The 24,740-nt window shown below is 37.6% G+C and overlaps 1 protein-coding gene across 1 annotated transcript; it reads right to left on the bottom strand.

The window, feature by feature from the left end:
• Positions 1 to 1,336: 1,336 nt before the first annotated feature.
• LOC308415295 (large ribosomal subunit protein eL29-like) lies at positions 1,337 to 1,804 on the bottom strand (the record flags this gene model as incomplete). Its single annotated transcript, XM_080910282.1, has 1 exon — positions 1,337 to 1,804. The coding sequence occupies one exon, from the start codon at positions 1,802 to 1,804 to the stop codon at positions 1,337 to 1,339; it is 468 nt and encodes a 155-aa protein (XP_080766408.1).
• Positions 1,805 to 24,740: the final 22,936 nt, after the last annotated feature.

Genomic DNA, 24,740 nt, shown 5'->3' with positions numbered 1-24,740 from the left:
GGCTATAGGGATTACTCTAGCTGGAACTCCTAGTAGTAGGAGACATGGATTCTGAAGTGGCTACTTCCTGTAGCCGTGCAAGACTCCCAGTGAAAAGATAAAGAGCAACCCACCCATGAAACCTACAATTGAAAATGGGTCTTACCATCAAGATGGGGAGGAACAAAGACAGAGAAGAGACTGAGGGAATAACCAACCAATGACTGTCTCAGATTGAGACATATCCCATGGGCAAGAACAAGTCTTTGGCACTATTAATGACACTCTGTTGTGCTTGTAGATAGGATCCTAGCATAACTGTCTTCTGAGAAGTACCACCCAATAGCTAATGGAAAGAAATTCAGACTCACACTCAAACATTGGGAGGAGCTTCCAGAATCTTGTGGAAAAGTTAGGGGAAGGAATGAGGGACCCAAAGAAGATAAGGACTCAACAGGAAGACTAACAGAGACAAGTAACCTAAACCCTTGTGAACTCTCAGAGACTAAACCATTAACCAAAGAGAGAGTATGTTCTAGGCCCTCTGCACATATGTAGCAGATGTACAGCTTGGACTTCATGGGGGTCTCTCAACAACTGGAGCATGAGCTGTCCCTGAATCTCTTGCCTGCCTTTGGATCTGATTCCCATAACTAGGAGGCCTTTTCTGGCCCTAGGGAGAGAGGATGTCCCTAGTCCTTTAGTGACTAATGTGCCTGAGGTTAGAATATGCAGGGAAGGCTCCCATTGTCAGAAGACAATTGCAGGATAAAGAGGGGGAGGAGCTGTGAGGGGTACCTGGGAAATTAGAAGGGACTGAAATTTTGATGTAAATGTAATAAATTAAATTATTTTAAAAGATACTCTGGTGATTTTTTTAACTCAACCAGATTTTTATAATTGCATTTAGGAAAAAATAAAATAATCTGTGATTTAAAACATCTCAGCACCACATTTGACTTCCATGGGGCAGGGGGAGATTTTGGTTAAAAAAATAGAAAAAAAGGGGGTCTTTGACAGAAAAAAAAAGTGTCAAATAAATACATGGGAACATGGATAACCATATCCTTTGGTGGAGCTGGAGCCCAAATGCTCTTTCTAAAGAAAAAAAACAGGACAGTACCCAAAACAACTACTTGTGTTTTTCAATAGCAAGGGCTCATATACACTATATACATTTTGCTATTTCTAGTTTATGATCAACTCTCTATAACTTAAAGTAATAGACCTTGACTTTTTTTTCTTGTTTCAAGTTTATTTGTAAAAACAGCATAGGACACTGGTCATCTGCAATAGTGTGTAGGTGGGTGTGTCATGGCAGTCTGTCCGTCTGTCTTCACTTTGGCAGGGGCCTTTTCTACGGAGCCTTCACAGGGGCCTGGGCCCCTTTGGGAGCCTGAGCTGGAGCCGAATCCTGGGCCTTAGCTGGAGCTTTGGCCTCTGCCTTGGTTTGAACCTTGGGCTTTGGTTGGCAGAGACTACGACCCTTGGCCATGTAGCTTCGAATCCTCTTCCCAAGCTTGGGGTGAGCAATGAAAGCCAAACAGCTGAGTTTGCGGCTGGGGCCCTTTGGCATCTTGGGTTTGATGACCTCAGGCTTCACAAGGACCTTGATGGCCTCTGCGCATGTGCTCACTGCCTCTGCACTGTTGGCCTGCACCTTCTTCAGGCCTTTCTTGTGCTTCTTGGCAAAATGCATGTTCCTCAGGAACTTGGGATCAACCCCCTTAAGAGATTCATATCTTTGTGACCGGGGTTTCTTGATGCCATTCCTGTGCCATTTGCGGGACTGGATGTGGGTGGTGTGGTTCTTGGACTTGGCCATATCTGCAGCGCCTGGGACCGGAAGAGAAAGAGAGACCTTGACTTAATAATTGTGCATCTTGCACGTATGCTCTACTGGATTCTGTCCACGGGTCTAAGAGCAGCTTTTCTGAAGCTTTGTTATGTTTCAGAAATGATTTTATATCACTCTAAGCTACTTAACACCCTGTATTTTCTCTGCAACGCTGTCGTGAATTAACTGCATTTGTGTATGTCTGTGTGTTTTAATACCACAAGTCCACCTCATCTCAGACAACGCCAATGAAGTACTATATTGATTTTTTTCAAAGTTAAAAATGAGCATAATTATATGTTGAAAACAAAACTCTATTAAATAAGTCAACATAAATTCACAGCCATCTATCAGTGTATAAGAAAATCCATTCAATCATTCTCATATAATTATTCTTCAATTCAAAAGGTTTATTGAATATTGAAAAGGAATTAATGGATCTCATACAAGTTCAGAAACATCAATTAAATTATCCAAATTTGTTTCTGGTTTTAACTCCAAATTTCTGTTACTCCTAGCTAATAGTTTTTGATTTGATTGAAACAATTAATCAACAATAGTAGAAATTAGACTGTGACCATTTTATTAAAGCTAAAGAACATGTTTGAAGGGGAATTTATAAGACTAAACTCAAATAAATCTTCTTCTTAAGGGTATACATTTCTACATTTCTTCTTCAGTATCCATGGAGGCAGAAATAGTCTTTTACTCTTACAAATGACAAAATATTTTGAGGAATATATTACATCTACCATGTTCTTAAATATTGCCAAACTTAGGAATATGGGCTTATGCCTTGAAATCCTTTTAATCTAATGGTGTTTCTATAGAGCCTTCACCCCTATAATCTAGCGTCTTTGGTATAAAAAGATACCCTGCAGGCTACCAAGAAATGTAAAAACAAATACAGCTACAAACACTGTGATCTTTGAAGTTTGTGGCAGTAGCCAACAGTTATCTGATTTGAAGTCTGGCCCCCTCCATGATGCATGACCCATTCCCAACACTGCTAAGCTAACTAAGAACTTGAGACGAGATAGCTCAGAGACTTAGAAGAAGACAAAATACTACCAGTATAAACAAAGTAGCAATAAAATGGCTCCTAACGCTATCCGGATGTACTCATAGATCCATAGGGACAAATACAGAGACACACAGCCAGAGACTATGCAGAGACTGAGAGACCTTGAAACACTCAGCCCTAAATGGATGTCTCCATTAAATCCTTTCTCTCAGTGCTCAGAGAACATTGTGGATGAGGAGGCATAAAGACTTTGAGAGCCAGAGGGGATGGGAGACACCAAGAAAACTTCTAAATCAACTGAGCAAAGCTCATATGAACTCACAGACCCTGAGGCAGTATGCACAGAGCCCACATAGGTCTGTACCAAGTCCTTTGTGCATATATTGTGGCTTCCAGTTTAATCATTTCATGGGACTCCTGATTGTGTGTATAAGTGGGTCTTGATTTCTTGTGCCTTCTCTTGGGCTTTTTTCCTTCTATTTGTTTGTCCAATTCTCATGTGTCAGAGTTTGTTTTGTCTTATATTTTCTTTTAGTATATTTGTTATGTTTTATTATTATCCCTTAGAAGCCTATTTATTTTCTAATGTAAAAAGAAAGGAGGTTGATTCAGATCGAAGGAGAGAGTAGAAGAACTGGAAGGAGTGGTTGGAGGAGTAGAAAACCATAATCAGGACATATGTGAGAAAATTTATTTTCAATAAAAGGAAAAATAAGTATACACATAAATTACAAGAATACAAAATCAAATGATAATATATATTCATTCAAACTACAAGTTTAATGCAACCAAACCACAAAAGAGGTGAAGTAGCATTGTCCAATGAGGATTAAAGCACAGAAAGTCATGTAGAAAGTAGAATTGGGTCAAAGTTTGAAAGATGGTAAAAAGCTTAAGAAAGGCATTTTATGTATTGGGACTATCAGAAGAAAGAAAGGACAGAATCCTGGTGCATTCTCGTGGAATGACAAATGATAGATATCCAGTTTAATGGGGTGTTATGCATTAACAAGGGAGGAGATTAGAAAGTACCCCAAGAAAAGTTGATAGCTTTTCTATGTGAACTTAAAGAATTCAGGCATTGTTGAGTACATGATATGCTAAAAATTTTACCTTGAGGTCCCTAAAGATTAATAAGCATATAATAAAAGTAATTATTTCAAAACAAGTAGGTGTGATAGCTACTATCATAACTCATTATCATATTCCAAAGTTAGAGAAAAATATTAAATAATAAAAGCATAAGATAATTCTAGCTAGGAAAAATGCAAGGCATCTAAAGTATATATGTATACATGGGGAAATTAAAACACTCAAAGCATCCATCTAACTAGAACAGAAACCAAGTTAGATACAACTGAATACCATTTGGCCATCTAACTAGATGGCAAATCAGATAACATTAAACAAAGAGTAGCTTCTAAAATTGCCAATGATAGTAAAAATAGGAGAGGAGCTACACACTGCTCTGAGACATTCAACACTCATCAACAGAGGAGAACACATAAAGTTTAACTTTTATGTCTTAAGACAAGAAGCAAATATCCTTTTCCTTCATCCTCTGGTATCTACCATTTTATTTTCTGTTTGTGTCAATTTGGTTACTCTGGAAACCACATTCATAAAATGTAAATATAAATTTTATGAATGTAGAATTTGTAAAATCATTTAGTATATAACTTTTGGGGGACTGATTTGTTCCATGTGGCATAATGTGTGCATGATCAATCTATTTTCTAGTGTAGGTTAAATTTTCCTTCCTTTTTATGTCTAAGCAATGTAGATAAAGCATATTATATTCATCTATTAATGAATGGATACTAGGTTGTTGCTGCCTCTTGGGTATTTTAAATAATGTTTGTGTGTGTGTGTGTGTGTGTGTGTGTGTGTTCTATATATTTATTTCATTCCCAGTGAATACATATTCTGAAATGAGATTTCTACATCATATGGTAGATCTATTTCTTTTTCAGATATTACTATATCATTTGAATACAAACTTCAACATTTCATAGACCAATCCCACAAAAAGACCATAATTATGAAAGCAAAAATTTAAAATAGAGTTTCAGTAAGATTTTTATGTTTGATGTGACATTTACACCAGTGGACATATAACCTTGCACTGGAAGAGGCATGGATCCTCCATGTATAAATAGCACCATTTAATATTGAAATAAAATTTTGTATTCCATAAGTAGAACAGTTTTTGAAACATAGCAGGAACATATTAGCCAAAAATATCAGATTTTCAAATCTATTGTAGCTGTAACTATGAATTTATGTTCAGTTTTCAAATACATTAGGTTAGAAATATTCATTTTACAACAAGATGAATAGGAGTTTTAGACTCTGAATATATGTTAACTTATTATTATATATATACATATATATATATATAAGCTAATGAATAATAAAAATGTTCTTATTTTATGTTTATGGGTATTTTACCTGAATGTATGTAGGTGGCATTTCATCTGTGTGCCTGATGTCCACAGAGGCAATATGAAGGCATAAGATCTGCAGGAACTGAAGATATGGATAATTGTGAGCTCCCATATGGGTGCTGGAAATTTAATACCACTTTGCTAAGAGCAGGAAGTGCTATTAACCACTGATCCATTTCTCCAGCCCTCAAGATTTCTGGCTTTAAAAAATGCTTTCTTTGTTTTACTTGTTTCTTTTATTTTTGAGATTATAATCATATTTCTCATTTCTAAGTCCACTTTCCAAACTCTTCAATAGATCTCTCCTTGCTCCTTTTTCCCATTAATTGCTCTGACATGCACATGTGGATATGTATATACATGTATGTTCCTAAATTTAACCTGCTCAGTTTGTATAATGTAATGTATTGATGTGTTTTCAGGGCTGACCATGTGGTATTTGATAAACAATTATATGCAGCTCCCTAGGGAAGAATATGTTCTTGCACTCTTGGAATTACTCAGTTACCTATAGTTCTTTGTATGAGTTTAAAGCTCCATTGGCTTTCCCAGTTCACTTTAAGATTGTCATTTATGTATCCAGTCTGTTAGTATATGTCATTTCATTGAAGAATTGAACCCCTTGATGTTAAGAAATATTGGGGACCAATGATTGTTGTTTCCTGTATTTTTGTTGTTAGTGGTGGAAATATGTTTGTTTGGCTGTCTTCTTTTGGGTTAGTTGAAAAAAGATTACTTTCTTTCTAGGGTGTAGTTTCATTGTGTTGGAGTTTTGCATCTATTATTCTTGGTAGGGATGGATTTGTAGAAAGACTGTTGTTTTTATAGAATGTTAGGAAAAAGATGATGAGGGAGAATATGCTCCACGGAGGTGTGACAAAACATAGGGGGAGGGGGATGCCTCTGGGGGACCCACATTGAAATTCCTTCCCCCTGAGGGACCAGCCACATGACATTATAGTACAGAATAGAGTTTGTTCAGGGCATAGAGAGGGGAGGTAAGAGGTTTGTAGGTGCAGAGAGAGAGAAGAAAGAAGAGAGAAGAAGAGTAGAGAAGCAGGAGCCAGGAGCACATGGAGAAAGAGGGAGGAAAGGAATGTGGAGAGGAGGGGCAAGGGGGTAGAGCAAGAGAGCAAGAGAGAACAAGAGGACAAGAGAGAGAGAGGAGGGAACAAGCATCCCCTTTTATAGTGTCAGGTAACTGGGGTGGAACATCCCTAGCTGTGGGATGGGGCATACCTGCCTGTTGCCAGTAACTATGGAGTAGGGTTTACAAAATCCCAACAAAGATATTGTGTAAATGTGATTTTTTTCCATTGAATACCTTGGTCTTTCCATCTATGTTAATTGAGAGTTTTGCTGCATATAGTGGCCTGGGCTGGCATTTGTGTTCTCTTAGGATCTGTATGACATCTGTCCAGGATCTTCTAGCTTTCATAGTCTCTGTTGAGAAATCTTGTTTGATTCTGATAGGTTGCCTTTATATGTTATTTGTCCATTTCCCCCTACTGTTTTTAGTATTCTTTTTTTTTTTTTTTTTTTTTTTTTTTGGTGCATTTGGTGTTTTGATTATTATGTGATGGAAGAAATTTCTTTTCTGATCCAATCTATTTGGAATTCTGTAGGCTTCTTATATGTACATGGGCATCTCTTTCTTTAGATTAGGGGAGTTTTCTTCTATAATTTTGTTTGAAGATGTTTACTGGCCCTTTAAGTTGGGAATATTCACTCTCTTCTATATCTATTATCCTCAGATTTGATCTTCTCAGTGTGTCCTGGATTTTTCTGGATGTTTTAGGTTAGGACCTTTTTGCATTTTGCATTTTCTTTTAGTGTGTGTCAATGTTTTCTATGGTATCTTCTGCCCCTGAGATTCTCTCTTCTATCTCTTGTATTGTGTTGGTGATGCTTGTGTCTATGACTCCTCATCTCTTTCCTAGGTTTTCTATCTCCAGGGTTGTCTCCCTTTGTGATTTCTTTATTGTTTCTATTTCCATTTTTAGATCCTGGGTGTTTTTGTTCAATTCCTTCACCTGTTTGGTTGTTTCCTCTTTAAGGGCATCTACCTGTGTTGTCCTGTATTTCTTTAATGGAGTTATTTATGACCTTCTTAAAGTACTCTAATATCATTATGAGTTCTAATTTTAAATCATAATCTTGTTTTTTCCAGTGTGTTGGGGTATCCACGACTTGCTGTGGAGGGAGAACTGGGTTCTGATGATGCCACGTTGCCTTGGATAATATTGCTTAGAGACTTGTACTTTCCTCTCACCATCTGCTTATCTCTGGTTTTAGCTGTTCTTGCTGATTCTGACAGTGGATTGACCCTCCTGTAAACCTGTGTTTCAGCACTACTAGGAGACCAGCTCTCTCTTAGAAGGGTATGGGTACAGAGAGTTATAGCACAGGGTCAGCACGGGGAACAGACAAAAACCTTAAGAATCCTATCCCAAAGTGCTTTTTGATTCCTGTGACCTGAAGGCTCCAGGTGGGTCCCTCAGAGCAGAAGTGATGTTCTTATCTCTGCTCTCAGGTGTGTGTCAGCACTTCTGAGAGACCCGCTATCTCTCAGCAGGATTAAGGTACAGAGGGTTGTAGCACTGGGTCAGCTCTGGGCTCAGTCGGAAACTGGAAGGATCCTGTCCCAGACTGCTTCTTGATTCCTGTCTCCGGAGGGCTCCAGGCTGGTTACTCTTGGGCCAGAAATTTGCAGAAGTAGTGGTCTCACCTGTACTCTCAGATGTGTCAGCAGCACTCCTGGGAGACCAGCGGGGTCTGGGTACAGAGAGTTCTGGCACCATGTCAGCTCGGGTCTCAGGCAGAAACCCTGGAAGGATGTTCTTAAACGGATTTTCTTTTAGTATACATTTTGAAAGCATAATGTTCATATTATTCTCTCATCCTTCTTACTGAAAGCAGTGGATATTGTTAAGCTAGAGTAAGTACTTTCAAAATATTTGAGAATAAATTGGAACTGTTTTTAAAATGTAGATAACCTCAGAGAAATGTAAACCAGAACCATAATGAGATGCCTTATTGCAATAATAATTTGCATATTAGGATAACTACTCTACATAAAATAGGAAACTGTGCATTGGAACAGATTCACAAAACTTGACTCAAAATTCTTTGTAATCATGCATACCTCCTTATTTGGAATCAGTAGCAACATCCCTATGTTTACATGGTGGCACTCACTGAGTAATTGTTCTTTACTCAGTTAAACTTAAGGCAGCTTACTATGTTAAAAATATGATAGGGATTCTAAAGATGGCTCAATAGTTAAAAGCACTTTATGATCAAATATTGATGACTGGAACTCACATAGTAGAAGGAAAAAAATATTCTTGCATGCTGCCTTCTGATTTGTGCACAGCTCTATGGCATGCTTCTACTCACATATATGCATACATACATACATACATACAAATATACACACAATAAATAAGTATAATAAAGTGTTTCCACTTACATGTCTTATAAACAGACCATGTTATATGGAGGCACAACAGCATATCTAAGTTACGATTTCATATACTTTTGGCTTCAGAAATAGAAATATAAATAATCAATTTATAAAAACTATATGATAACATCAACTTGAAGGGCATAAAAATTGAGAGTAGTTAATAGGCAGAATGGTTTATACAAAAACCATAAATTTAAGATTATAGACACAACCCCCTTCACCCAAAGACAATTAAAAAATTCTAATCATTAAACAAGGACTATACATTATGAATAGTTTGGCTCTTATTCAAAAGAATATTTTCCCAGGCAGTAGATCTTAAATTACTCTAGTTAGTTTTAAAATACTCTGACATGTTGAGTGAAATATATGTTTCATTTTGCAAAAGTATAGGATGGTCCCTCTGGGTCAAAATTCCTGGGAGTATGGTAACAAAAACATTCAGACTGCTGGTTACCATGCTGTGAAGAGAATTGAGCCCCCTTCCTTGTCAAAATCTATGCTATAAATCAGTAATTTAGCCAAAGGTTAAAAAACAAAAAGTTATCCTGAAATGTGAATCACTCCTTTTTTCATATGCAAAAACAATATTTCACCACTGACCCTCATCAATTACCTCCCTAGCATCATAGCCCTCCAATGGTGTATTAGAATTAGTGTCTAACATTTATCTTTGTTGAAGACATATTTGGTAATAAATACAGTATGCCAGCTACTGTGATTTCTCCTTAGTTATTATGTGGCACCCTGCAGTTTCAGTGCAAAACCAAGAAACATTATCATTTCACAGAAGAAATTTAAAAATCTAAAAGCTCAGAACTGTGTTCAAATTTCACATTAATTCAATGCTAGAAAAGGACTTGACTAACAACTGTATTTTCAGATAAAGGAATCTGACATAATACTATTTAAAACTGGCAAAATTGATATCCATGAAAAGGTCATCTATATACATCTAGGCTCAGAAAGAGCTGTGATTATTGAATAGAAACATAGATACCACGTCTTATATCTGCAAAAAGACTTTTAAACATACATGAAGAACACAGTTTGTGATATTCTGAATGAGATATGAGCACCTTGCTTCCTAGTTGGTTGGGCTCTGTAGGGAAGCATACATGCTGTAATAAGTATGTCAGAGAAGTCTGTCACAGAAGTATGTCAGATTTTATGAATTTGAAGACACATTACATTTATACATTCCACTCTGTTTCCTGCTTGTGCTTCAAGGTGTGATGATTTCCACTTGCTACTTCAGCCTTCTGCCTCTCTTTTACCATTATTGAAAACTAAACCTTGGTAACTGTAAACTCTTTCACCTATAAGTTAACTTAGTTTTGGTGTTTTGTGATATGATTAGGGCAGTAACTAATACACAGCCCATAGTGAATTTAGCTAGGAAGTAGGTAGATATCTACACTCTCTACTACTGTTCAATGTTGTACATGAAGTCCTAGCTAAAGTAGAAATACAATAAGAGAAAATGTGATATAAAAAGGAAAGAAAAAAAAGTAAAAGCATATTTTGTGTGCAGATCATATGATTCTTTACCTTAAAAACCCCATCAGAAAATAGTACTACAGGCCACCAGGAACGAAGGAGATCTGAGGACGCAGGTCTGGAGCAGCTGGGCACAGAGAGGGCTAGGCCTGGCATGCATAAACCATGCTCCCTCGATTGGTACAGGGGAGTAGGAACTCTACAGTAGGGACTCCTTATCTACCCAGAGGGCCCTTGTGTGCAAGACTTCTGTAGGCAAATGACACTATCAATAAGTAAAAAACTGTAGCCAACAGGTTGGCAAAAGATCTTTACCAGTCCTGCATCTGATAGAGGGCTAATACCCAATATATACAAATAATTCAAGACGTTAGATTCTAGAGAATCAAATAATCCTATTAAAAATGGGGTACAGAGCTAAACAAAGAATTTTCAACTGAGGAATACTAAATGGCTGAGAAGCACTTAAAGAAATGTTCACTATACTTAGTTATCGGGGAAATGAAAATCAACACAACCATGAGAATCTACCTCACCCCAGTTAGAATGGCTAAGATAAAAAACTCAGGTGACAGCAGGTGCTGTGGAGGATGTGGAGAAAGAGGAACACTCCTTCACTGTTGGTGGGAGTGCAAGCTGGTACAACCACTGGTCTGGCAGTTCCTTAGAAAATTGGACATAGTACTACCTGAGGACTCCTGGGCATATACCCAATAGATGCTCCAACATATAACATGGATACATGTTCCACCACATTCATTCCAGCCTTACTTATAATAGCCAGAAGCTGGAAAAAAAACTCAGAAGTCCTTCAAAATAGTAATGGATACAGAAATTGTAGTACATTTACACAATGTCGTACTACTCAGTTATTAGAAACAATGACTTCATAAAATTCCTAGGCAAATGGTTGGAACTAAAAGCTATTATCCTGAGTGTGGTAACCCAGTCACAAAAGAACACACATGATATGCACTTGCTGATAAATTGATACTATTTCCCCAAAAGCTCTGAATACCCAAGAAGCAATTCACAGAACTTATGAAGCTCAAAAAGAAGGAAGTCCTGAATGTGGATGCCTCAGTCCTTCTTAGAAGGGAGAACAAAACACTGTGGGAGGAAATAAAGGGACAAATAGAAGAAAGGGGATTGGAGAAAAGATCATCCAGAGACTGCCTCACCTGGGGATCCATCCCATATGCAGCCACTAAACCCAAGCACTATTGTTGGTGCCAAGTAGTGCTTACTGGCAAGAACCTGGTATGGATGCCCCAGCAGAGGTTCTGCCAGAGCCATACTGATACAGATGATTAGCTTGCAACTAATCATCAGACTGAACATGGGGGCCTTAATGAAGGAGATAGAGAAAGAATTGAAGGAACAGAAAAGGGTCTGAAACCCCATGGGAAGAACAACATTATCAACTAACCAAACCCTCCAGAGTTCCCAGGGAACAAAACATGGAGAGACCCATGACTCCAGTTGCATATACAGCAAAGGACAGTATTGTCTGGCATCAATGGGAGAAGAGGCCTTTGGTCCAGTGAAGGCTGGTTTTCCCAGTGTAAGGGAATACCAAGGCGTTGAGGTGGGAGAGGGTGGTTTGGAGAGGGAGTATCTTCTTGGAAGCAAGGGGAGGAGGAGGGTAATGAGAGTGGGGGAAAAGTGGATAACATTTTAAATGTAAATAAAGAGAATATCAAATAAAAATGAAAAAAAAAAGCTTCAGAAATGTAGGTGTCTTGGAGCACCAATTGTTTGTAGTCTCTGCAGGAAGCTGTGGTGGCCAACGAGCATGGGTCAGGGTACTCTTCACCCAGAGACTATGAGTTATCTAGTCAGTTTTATAATATAAAGGTCTCTAGTGTTTTCTTTCCATGGGCCTATAGGTAGCTGGTTGAGGTGGCCATTATGCCACTGAGTGAGCAGCAAGCAGACAGACCTGGAGAGCTAGCATGGGGGCTGAGTGAAACTGCAGTGGTTGTTGGTGGCTTGGTGAAAGTAGTCTTAAGAAGTTGAAAGAGCTTGGGCAGAGATCTCAAGAAAGAGCAAGCAAGGACAGTGGTCACTAAAATGGTAGCTTGTGTGAGGCGGCTGTTCTCAGAGCATAGCTCAGAAGGTGCTCCCAACATTTGTTGGAAAAGCATTAGCTAGCAGGCGGGTGGCTGCTAGTCCCAGATCTTAGCCAGAACTAGCATGGTTTCCTAAAATTACATGCCATAATGACATGTTCTCTCTTTTATTTATGCTAACTTTGACTCCTCAGATTTGTGAATGTAGAAAATTGAAGAGGCCATAAAAATCATGAAAATTCTAAGAGGCCAATGGTGATAGTGTATGGGAAGATTTCAAAGGAATGAGTAAATAAGTCATCTGGTATTAAGAGAGAAAGAGAATAATGGACCTGAAAAGATTAAATTGGATAGAAAATGGGAGGTCAGACTAGAGGGAGTTATAGAGAAGATAGAGGAGGATACATGGAAGGACAGGTGTAAAGACTTTCAAAGAGCCATATGGAAACCTTTTAATGTAGATTTCTTAAATATATAGAAAAGCAAAAGTAGTGTGAATGGAGTTACCTTCTAATAGGTAAATAATGCCTCTTCCCAGAGTTTATATTATAAACTATAAAATAGGCAAGGCATAGAATTATTCATTGATGTTTGTTAATCCTTAGTTTAACTTTGTATCAAATGGATAAAGTTGTTCTCAATGTGTCAAAAGTCTTTCAGTAGACACCCAAACACTAGGGGCAATCATGAAATTAACACTAGGTTTGAGTAACCCAATAATTATCCCCAAATATGTGTAAATAACTAAAGCTACAAGAGAGCACATCTTTTTACCCAACACAGTCTCTGTCTCTCAGGAAGATTTGGTCTGCCATGCTCTGCTATGCTCTGTTCCTCATCACATGAAGTGACAATGTAGGACAGTAAAATGACCAATGCTACTGAGAGTGTATGTGATGCAGTGAGGGCTGCCATGATCCCATAGCAGATAACACTAAAATTCAAACTATGGTTCTAGCTCTGCAAATGAGGGGATAGTTAGGTATTAAAGGAGTAAAGGGCTTCAAAAGCAGGAAGACAACAAACATGGAAGACAGTAGTCAGAAGATCCCTGGAAGCCATGGTACGAAGCATGGAGTAAAGAGGCTTGAGAAGTTATTCGTGAGCCTATGATTCAAAGTCATATTGCACTATGGTTGAATATGGAGGAAATCAAATGACATTAAAGGCTCATTCAAGTTTTCTCTTTCTTGTGATACACAGAAAATTGGAAATGATAATAAAATTTAAGAGGAATGAAGAAAATGTCGTCTATGTCAGCAATGACTATTTTTAGCTGTAAAGAAGAATAAAATTATGTCATTTGCAAAAAACACATGAATCATTATCATGTTAAGCAAATTGGGTCAGTCACAGGGAGACAAATACATGCTTTCTGTTATATATTGTTCTTCTATTTTAAATGGATGTATAAAATCAAATATCTGTATATGACATGAAGAAGACAAAATTTCTAGGGGAAAGAAGGAGAAGAATAAGGAAATATAGTATAAGGGGGCAAGGGAAAATTTGCCAATATACATTATATAGTTGTATATAAATGCCCTTATGTAACTACATACTGTGTATTATGAATGTGTGCAATGACTTATAAAAAAAAACAGTATCTCCCTGGCTATACTAGAACTCATTAATTATGTAGAGCAACCTGGTTTTAAACTCACAAAGATCCTCCTGCCTCTTCCCTAGACTATTGGAATTAAAGTATTTGCTACCTCTGCCAGCTACAATGACATTTTCAAAGGGGAAATTAAAAAAAAAGGATAAGTTTTAAATTTATGCATGGTATTAAACTGCCCATCAAGTAGCTTGGATTATGAAAACCAATTCCCTTCATTCCTAAGGAAAACCTTGAGATATTTACTAAGTTAATAAATATATTAGAAGTTGCATGTGGACTAATGAAATAAAAAGTCCCTAAACTTTATTAGAAAATTACAAGAATACATTCCTCAAGACTTGACACATGTTTGACTTCTACACAAGCATGACAACATCATTATGTGGCCCTTGTAACATTTACAAAAATCTCAACATTTTACATATTCTGGGCAATATAATATGACACTCAGTGAGCTGAGGCTTATAGGCAGATGAATTTTGGTACAGCTATGTATTAGTTCTTTTTACAATGCTGTTACCAGAACACAATATCTCATGGTATCAAATCAGCCAGCTCAGGGTTACTTAGCCTGATACAATTGGCTGTGGCATCTTGGCAATCGTAGTGTGTGGTTGAGAAGACCTTTTCATCTCATAGCCAGTCAGGATTCAAAGAATGAGACAAGAAATGGCAAGACATAACAAGTCCATAAATTTTGAAAAGAGGAAACTAAAATGTCTAAAAATACTTGAAGAAATGTTCAACACACCCTATCAATCAGAGGAGTACAAATTTGAACTACTCTGAGATTTCATCTTACACACATCAGAATGCATAAGATCCATAAAAATAAGTGAAATCTCATGCTGGGGAGGGTACTGAATAAAAGAAATATCTGTCCATTGTTGGTGGGACAACAAACTTGTACAGAACTGTGAAAATTGATGTGGCAGATCCAGAATAAGATGGGAATTGATCTACATAAAAATCCAACCCTATCATTCTTCAGAATATATCCAAGGGACCCTTCTCTCTACCATAGAGGCATCTACTAAATATGCTCATTGCTGATATCCCCAGAAAAAAAAATAAATTGTTATAGATAGATGGGAGACCAGAATTTCGAGAACCAAGTGGAAGAGAATCAAGGAAAAGGGGAATACAGGAAGAGACAGTTAAATAAGGGTCATTTGAGGAATACCATGGAAACTTAATACACTAGAAACTTCCTAAAGTACAATGTGTGTGTGTGTGTGTGTGTGTGTGTGTGTGTGTGTGTGTGTGCATACATTTGTGTGTATGAAGTTCATCTAAATGAAATTGCCAAATAACTGGGGAGTTGGTCTCAATAGGCTACCTCATATAACCAAATGAAGCTTCCAATCTCAGGACTGAGTTACATCTAACTGAGTTGCTAGCCAAAGGAATCCAATAGGGACCCCAAACAACCCAGGCTATTGCCAAGATGATAGGTTTCTTTCTACAACGTGACTGCCAAGCACCATTGCGGAATACAATACCTACACAATTCACTGAGCATTGAAAATCAAGCTGGTGGCTACAGAGAGCCTTTGCTCCTCACATTCTAGCATCATTATTACAAGAAAGTCCTCTGCATGCTCCCAAAAGAGAAATGTAAAGACAAAACCAGCCACAAAGCCTTTGATCTACCCTGTTACCCTGCCTACAATATGTGCTACTGCAATGGTGGCACAAAGCTTGTGGGAGTAAATTGACTTCAGGCCCCCTCCATGAGATGTGCCCCATTCCAACACTGCTTAGGTAGCCAAAAACTTAAAGAGTAGATAGCCCAGGGGCTTAGAGCAAAACCAAATACTACTGGTCTAAAAATAAGTAGCAATAAAATGACTCCTAATGTTATTGTGCTGTACTCATAGATCCATGGGAACAAATATAGAGGCCCAGAGCCAAACATTCAGAGAGTGAGAGGCCTTGAAGCACTCAGCCCTAAATGGATGTCTCCATTAAATCCTTTCCCTCAGGACTGGGGAACCATGTGGAACATAAAGATTCTGAGAGCCAGAGGGGATGGGGGACACCAAGAAAACCCCTAAATCAGCTGAGCAAAGCTCATATGAACTCACAGACCCTGAGGCAGTATGTATAGAGCCCACATGGGTCTGTGCCAGGTCCCTTGTGTATATATTTTGGCTTCCTGTTAAATCTTTTTATGGGATTCCTGATTGTGCGAATGAGTGGGTTTCTGTTTCTTGTGCCTTCTCTTGGGCTTTTTATTTTTCTACTATTTGTTTGGTTTGTCCAATTCTCATGTGTTGATGTTTGTTTAATCTTATATTTTCTTTTAGTATATTATATTGGTTATGTTTTATTATTATCCCTTAGAAGCCTGTTTATTTTCTAATGAGAAACAGAAAGGAAGTGGATTCAGGTGGAAGGAGAGGAGAGGAGGAATTGGCAGTAGTAGAGGGGAAATTTTATTTTCAGTAAAAGGGGGAAAGAGAATCAAGGACCCACTTCATTGGTCCATTTATTTTCTCTTGATCCCTCTAAGTTTCCATAGCATCTTTTGACTAGGTTATCAAAATATAAGCTTTAGTGTACATTGTATATTCAAATCAAAATACCTATCAATCATTATGATATTATCATTAGGTGAACATATTGGAGTAAAGAAGGAGACAGCATTTTGTACTGCTAGACAGCTACATCAACTCTAGTGACATGTGAGATTTCTAGAGTAGAATATTGACCAGTGGTTTGTTAATTCAACCATGAGAGCAAAAGTACTCTGATGTAATTTCCAGTTTAACACTGAGAGATCTTAGGAGTTACTGTTGAAAACTTTCCAGATATTACAATAGGCTATAAAATGTTATAGAATTTCCCATTTCTAATGAAGAATTGTCTATTATAGAGAACTTAAGAAAAGGTTCTAAGAGTAAAAAGTTTGTCCAATGACCTCACATAATTATCTGAAGTTCTGGGATCACACACACAAAAAAATGGAGACATTTCCAGGTAGTTATATATTTAGAAGGAATAATATCTCAACTTGGTTTCACTTTCATTATAGTGGAAGCTTTTGAGATACTGAAAAGGAATTGGAGCAATTGCTATATAAGATGAGATGTGTAAAGCCAATTAATCCCTTCAATTATTTTAAACAGATATTTCTAACTTGGAATAATCCCAGAAGCAGCTTTGGACCCAAAGGTGAGAGCCTTCATATCCAAAGATAGAGAAGGTCAGATATTGGCTAGTGGCCAAATTACAAGTCCAAGGACAATAGTATTCACTTAATTAGAGGTCACTAAATCCAATCTCCTAACCAGAGTTAGTGTGAACACAGAAGAGCCCAGGGAGATCATAAAACATATTAACACTGGAATAAATAATTGGAAAATTCCTAGATCTATATCAGGTCCAACTTCAAGGTTACATCCAAGGAGAATCAGCATTCTCCCATTCTGTACCTCCTCAGACAGACGTAGGCAGATTGTGACAGGAAACTCAATATCATATTAGGACAAAAGATAGCATAAACAAAATGTGATAGATTTACAAAGAAAAATATTGCAATAACTTAATAGAAAGTGGCAAAGTAAATCTTCCTCATAGATTCAAGAGGAAAATAAGAATCTTTCTGTTTATAGCTTCGGCCCCTTACTCTGATTATATCTTTTTAACCCAATGCAGGAAAGTATATTGCAATTAAATGTAAATGTGGTTATTGTTGTTGCTAGTAGTAACAACAATTTCTAAGACTCTGAAAGTTACTGTGTATGGTCAGAATCAAATGACTATCATTTCCGTCAATTTCTTACATAAAATGCAAATTAGGCAATTTGTCTATAGTATTGAAAAAAATTGATCAGTTTCCTTTGGGGAATTTTCTGGACAGGAATAAGTTCCCATGAGTCTAGCTGCTCAGTCCACTCAGGACTGCCCACTTTGAGGCAAGAGGAATGGATCAATCTCTTCTGAAAGCACTGGCTCTCCAGACAGGTATTTTCTTTCCTGTCTTTGGCTTTCCTAGTTTGTCAACACAACTCGTTTCAGCAGTTGATTTTCTATTGCAGTGGCAGAGACCTACATATCCATAAGACAAAGAGGCAGAATGACCTGCTTAGAAGTTACACAGCTGAGAATGGTCAAGGCTAGAAGTAAACAATATCCATGACTCTCTAGTCATTGTTTCGGTCACAAAGCACAGTCTCCGAAAAAAAAGTAGAAATCATGAACACAGCTGTGCGGGAGCACAGAGATATACATTCCTCACAGAGGATTCACTAAGGCATAAACTAGTGCCTCCTGGTTGGATAGAAAGAACAGAAATGAATATCAGGTTATAAAAGCCACACAATTGACTCTAACTAAGGAAGTGAAGGACCTGTATGACAAGAACTTCAAACCTCTAAAGAAAGAAATTGAGGAGGATCTCAGAAAATGGAAAGATCTCCCATGCTCATGGATTGGAAAGATCAACATCTTATAAATGGCCATCCTACCAAAAGCAATCTACAGATTCAATGCAATCCCCATCAAAATTCCAACCCAGTTCTTCATGGAATTGGAAAGATCAATGTGCAATTTCATATGGAATAACAAAAGACCTAGAATAGCGAAATCCATCCTCAACAACAAAAAAAACATCTGCGGGAATCACTATCCCTGACCTCAAGCTATATTACAAGGCAATTGTGCTGAAAACTGTATGGTACTGGTACAGAAATAGGCAGGTGGATCAATGGAATAGAATAGAAGATCCAGAAATGAGCCCTCATGTATATGGTCACCTGATTTTTGACAAAAGAGCAGTAAACATTCAATGGAAAAAGGACAGCCTATTCAACAAATGGTGCTGGTCCAACTGGCACTCAACATGCAAAAGAATGAAAATAGACCCGTTCTTATCTCCTTGTACAAAGCTCAAGTGTAAGTGGATTAAAGATCTCCACATTAAACCAGATACACTGAAACTATTAGATGAGAAAGTAGAGAAAACCTTAGAACACATAGGCACAGGAGAAAATTTCCTGAACAAAACACCAATGGCTCAAGCTCTAAGGTCAAAGATTAACAAATGGGATTTAATGAGATTGCAAAGTTTCTGTAAGGCTAAGGACATCGTCAAGAAAACAAAACGGCAACCAACAGAATGGGAAAAGATCTTTACCAACACCACATCAGATAGAGACCTAATATCCAAGGTGTACAAGGAACTCAAAAAACTAGACACCAGAGAATCAAATAACCCTATTAAAAATGGGGTACAGAGCTACACAAATCATTTTCAGTTGAGGAACACCGAATGGCCTAGAAACATCTGAGGAAGTGCTCGACATCCTTAGCCATCAGGGAAATGCAAATCAAAACAACCCTGAGATTCCACCTCACACCAGTCAGATTGGCCAAGATCCAAAACTCAGATGACAGCAGATGCTGGCGAGGCTGCGGAGAAAGAGGAACACTTCTCCACTGTTGGTGGGGTTGCAAGCTAATACAACCACTCTGGAAATCTGTCTGGCGATACCTCAGAAAATTGGATATAGTACTACCTGAAGACCCAGCTATTCCACTTCTGGGCATATACCCCAGAGACCCTTTAATACACAACAAAGATATATGCACCACAATGTTCATAGCAGCTCTATTTATAATAGCCAGAAGCTGGAAGGAACCCAGATGTCCTTCAGAAGACGAATGGATACAAAAATTGTGGTACATATACACAATGGAATACTACTCAGCCACCAGAAACAATGACTTAACCAAATTCTTAAGAAAATGGCTGCATCTAGAGAAGATCATCCTGAGTGAGATAACCCAGTCACAAAAGAACAGACATAATATGCAGTCACTGATAGTGGGATGCTAACCCCAGAGGCTTGCACTCCCCCAGAAACAACTCACAGACTGTATGAAGTCCAAGAAATAAAGAAAACAAAAAATATACATATATTCACAAAACAAGAAGACTTTGACTATTTCCATGTTGCGTTTTGTTTTGCATGTACTTTACGCTTATTGCAACTAGTATGTTTTCAATGCATACTGTCAAGCCCTTGAAAAAAATCAAGTACTGACTAAAAAACATATTCACATGGTTTTATGTAAAATTTATTTTAATGTCTGAAAAAACAGTACTGACAAAAATGTATAATTTTAAGCAAAAAATGTTTAAAATCTGTACATTTATCTTTGTTTTGCAAAATAAAGTCGTTTAAAAAGTTTAAAAAAAGAAACATTAAAAAAATAATAATAAAATAAAAAAATAAAAATAAATAAATAAAAAATAAAAGCCACACAATAAAAACATGGAAATACTGGAATTCAAGAAAACAAGCAGGATTGGAGAGAGTAAACCACTTGTAAGTGGTGAGCAAGAAAGGCAGATCCGGAACTCGCAATGCCTTCTTCCTTGCTTCCTTCCTTCCTTCCTTCCTTCCTTCCTTCCTTCCTTCCTTCCTTCCTTCCTTCCTTCCATCCTTTCTTTCTTTCTTTCTTTCTTTCTTCCTTCCTTCCTTCCTTCCTTCCTTCCTTCCTTCCTTTCTCCTTTGCTTGCTTTCATGCTTGCTTTCCTTCTTTCTTTTTTTTCTTTTTATGGAGTTCAAAATACTTTGCATAGTATCTTCCTATATGCTACCTAACAGGCTCAGTCCCCCAAACAATTAGAGGTAGATTAAAATGTGCATGACACAAAAGTGCAAAGCAACATCCCATAGCAAATCCTTTACATTTAAAACCCTGATTGGCTAAGGATGTGGCTCAGTGGGTGAAGTGCTTATTACATGAGAATGGGAACATGTATTCAGATCCTTAGATACCACGTAAAAGTCAAGCATGCAGCATGCACCTATAACACAGCTCCAGTAGGATGAGAGAGATGCGGCAGGCCAATCCTGGAAGCCAGCACATCCCAGACATCATGCTCCCATTTCAGTGAGAGACGTTATCTGAATGACTGGGGTAGAGACATGATTGAGGGAGACATCTTCATGTCAACTTCTGGCATAAATATGTGTACATGTGTACACACATACACATAAACTAACACACACCAACACACACACACACTTTACAAACACACATACATACACACACACCAACACACACATACAACCATGCCTGTACAAATATGTTTACACATGCATACAACCCATAAAACAATGATGAAAATGAAATACAGGTACCATGATATATTCCAAAGATTCAAAGAAACTAAACAAGAAGGAATGCACAAGTGAGGAACCTTGAATTTTACTTAGAAAGGGGAATAAAATAGTCATAACTAGCAGATAGAATTGAGAATGGGAAAGGAGGGCGGATGGGAAGGGGAATGGAAGATTCAGGATCAAGTGTAGGGACAGACAGAAGAGATGGCCATGAAATGAATAGAAATCTGCAACTGACAGGAGTGAGGAAATAGGGGTATGTCCAGGGCAAGTCAGAGACCTGGGAAAAGGAACTCATAGCATTGGGGATATGGAACCTGAAGAAGGCCACCTCTTGTAGCCAGGGAAAAACCACAGTGTAGCAAAAGGGACAGCAACCCACCCACAAAACTTTCATCCCAAAATATATCCTGTCTACAAAAAATTCGGGCAAAGAAGATGCAACAGAAACTGAGGAAATGGCCAAACAATTACCCACTGAACTTGAGACCTATTCCATGGGTAAGCACAAATCCCTGACATTATTAATGATACTCTGCTATGCTTGCAGACAGGAGCCTAGCATAACTGTCCTCTGAGAGGCTCCATCCAGCAGCTGACTCAGACAGATACAGACACCCTCAGCCAAATGGGGGTGGGAGCTTGGGAACACTTATGGAAGAATAGGAGGATGGATTACAGCCACAAACAGGATAGGAACTCCACTGGAAGACCAACAGAGTCAACTAACCTGGACCCTTAGGGCTCTCAGTGTCTGAACTGCCAACCAAATAGCATACAAGGCCTAGGCCACTCCATATACATACATACATACATACATACATACATACATACATACATACATACATACATATATATATATATATATATATATATATATATATATATATGTGATGTTCAGCTTGGCCATCATGTGGGTTCTGAACAACTAGAGTGTGGGCTATATCAAAAGCTGTTGCCTGTACCTGGGATATGTTCTGCTACCTAGGCTGCCTTATCTGGCATCAGTGGGAAAGGAAACACACAACCTCAAAGAGATTTGATATGCCAGGGTGAGGGGATACCCAGGGTTCCCCACCCACTCAGAGGAGAAGGGAATGGGGAAAATGTTGTGGGAGGGGGTGACCAGAAGGGGGCAGTGAGTGGAATAATAAGTGAATAAAAAACTAAATTAAATCGTAGAACCATTTTAAAAGCCAATGTTCCTCCCACTGATTAAGGAGAACGCTATCCTCTAGAAAATCCATGAGTCCAGATGGCACAAACACTTGCAGCAGAAATGTCTTTATAGGAAATAGTTTCCTCCAAAAGGGAGCAGTACCACTGTATTCCTGAAAATGGACTAGATGAATGCACAAGGAGGGTGAGCAGAAGGGGCGGTGGACCCCTGGGGAAAGAGAGCTCTGAGCGCCATGTATGACATGATCCGATTCTCTGGAGTCCATGGCTATGAGGGTGAAGGGAAGAGACCATCTGCTGCACCTCCAAAACATCTGTTATAAAATAAGACTGATGGCATGTGTCATGTCAGGAGGATCTTGTGAAAGAAACTGCTGAGCCGTACATGATCTGAGCTAATGGAGAAGTCCCCAAGGTTTGAAGACCTAGATTCTAATCCCAATTCAACTACCAATTTACTATGGAACAATGGGAAACTACCTAACCCTATTTTAAGTTCTCCATTCGTAAAGGAACAGTAAAATAAACACTCTTGGGAATATTCAGAAATCACATTCTTTTATTCCTGGTAGATACAATATATCTAGAAAATCCTATTAAGCCAGTGCATCCTTTTTCATTTCAAAGGCCTTTCTTTGTTTCAATCCAAAGAACACAAACCTAAATTATTTTATTCTGTGTTGACTTTTAGAGAAAAATGTAACACATTAGTCTTCTGCATATTTATCCTCACAACTAGAGAAACAATCTCTATTTATTATATCTGTGATCATATAATAAATATTCCATTATAAAATACAAAGCAAGACTTATTAGATTATATAGTTATAACAAATTCTTGCATTTTCCTACCTATAAATTCCTTGAAAATAGTAAAGAACAGATCATTACTTGCCCTGAATTCACCACACTAACCAATCACACTATGGTGATAATAGATGTAGCTTCTCAATATGAGTTCATAGTAAGGCATCAAACAAACTGACAAACACTCATTTGGTGTTTTCAAGCCAAGCTAGAAAACCTTCTATAGAGGAGATAAATTAGAAACTATTCATCATCTTCACTTCTAGAAGAAAGAAATTTTAAAATATATTAATTTAGTTGATATTCCACCTTTTGATTAGCTGCAAATATTATACTTGTCTATATGAAGTAAATTTCCCTAAAACAGAGAATCATTTTTTTCTGTCAATGCCTACCTTTTAGTTGAACAGATAAGAATGGGGGGGGAGCTGTTGAGGAAGAACTGGAAGTTTTGTTAGTTTTATTTATAACTAGAAACTGAAACCAGATCAAGTTTAGAAAGGGCTAATGTCCACAATGCCACCCTTGAGTCCAACTGTTCCAGTTAATTGTTATAGACAACAAAGCCTAAAACAAGCAGCACAAACTAAATAATATTTACGGTTTAGACTTTGTTATGGCATAAGAAATTTTCCAGTGACCACATCCTGAAGAAGAATAATTCTCCCTAATCCCATAGCTATCAATTTCCAATAGCTCCTTAGCAAGGACTGGAGCCTGAAGAACATCTACATCTATATTGGAATTTTAGCTGGACTAATTTTGTGGATGATCAAAATAAATACATAAAGTCAAGAAAGGGCCATATTGGAAGATATTTCAGGAGCTGCAGGGGAATATACAAAGTAGATATTTCATAATATACATGAATGAAATTCTCAAGAATAAAGACAATCATACAAAACAGTGGAATTTTCCCTGAAACATTTTAAGTTGCTATCATTTTAGCATGAATCTGTTTAACATACAGCTTTATGGTTCGAGTAAAGACTGCCAGTGGGCATGATCTGAGAACACTGGTCCCATAAGTGGACAAATGTAAACATTTTGCTTGAAATCCACTTCCATAGCTTGTAAAATTATTCACAATAATCAAGATATATAATCTACACAAACTGAGTCCAACCAGCTCATTAGATGAATGAATAATAAAAAAAAAAGCGCATGCATTTGGGCACTGCAGGGAGAGAGATTATTCAAGTTTACCAAAGTATGAAGTCCTAACATTCGTGACAATACAGATAAACCTGGAGAATGTTATACTAAGTGAAACAAACCAGACACAGAAGGACAAGAAACACATGTTCTCATATGAGACCTAGATATGTTGAACTGAGAAGTGGTGGTACTTAGCAGGCTATGGGATGTGCTGGAAAATCATGAAATGTTTATTAAAAGGTATCAATTTTATGTGAACAGGTACACTGAGTTTTGGAAGTTTGCTGTGCAATGGTGTATTTATATTTAATGACAATTGTATACTCTGAATAATCTTAGATAATATATATCAAATATTCTTACCACACAAGTAAAAAGAAAATCATATAAGCTGATATATATCTAAATTTGCTTGATTATGATAATCATTTCACAATATATATCTTGAATTATATTGTACATAACATTTGTCAATTATATTTCAATAGAGCTTTGGGGAAAGATTCAT

The sequence above is a fragment of the Micromys minutus genome (genome assembly GCF_963924665.1).
Source record: "Micromys minutus genome assembly, chromosome: X".
Lineage (NCBI taxonomy): Eukaryota > Metazoa > Chordata > Mammalia > Rodentia > Muridae > Micromys > Micromys minutus.
This window is presented reverse-complemented; position numbering and strand designations above follow the sequence as displayed.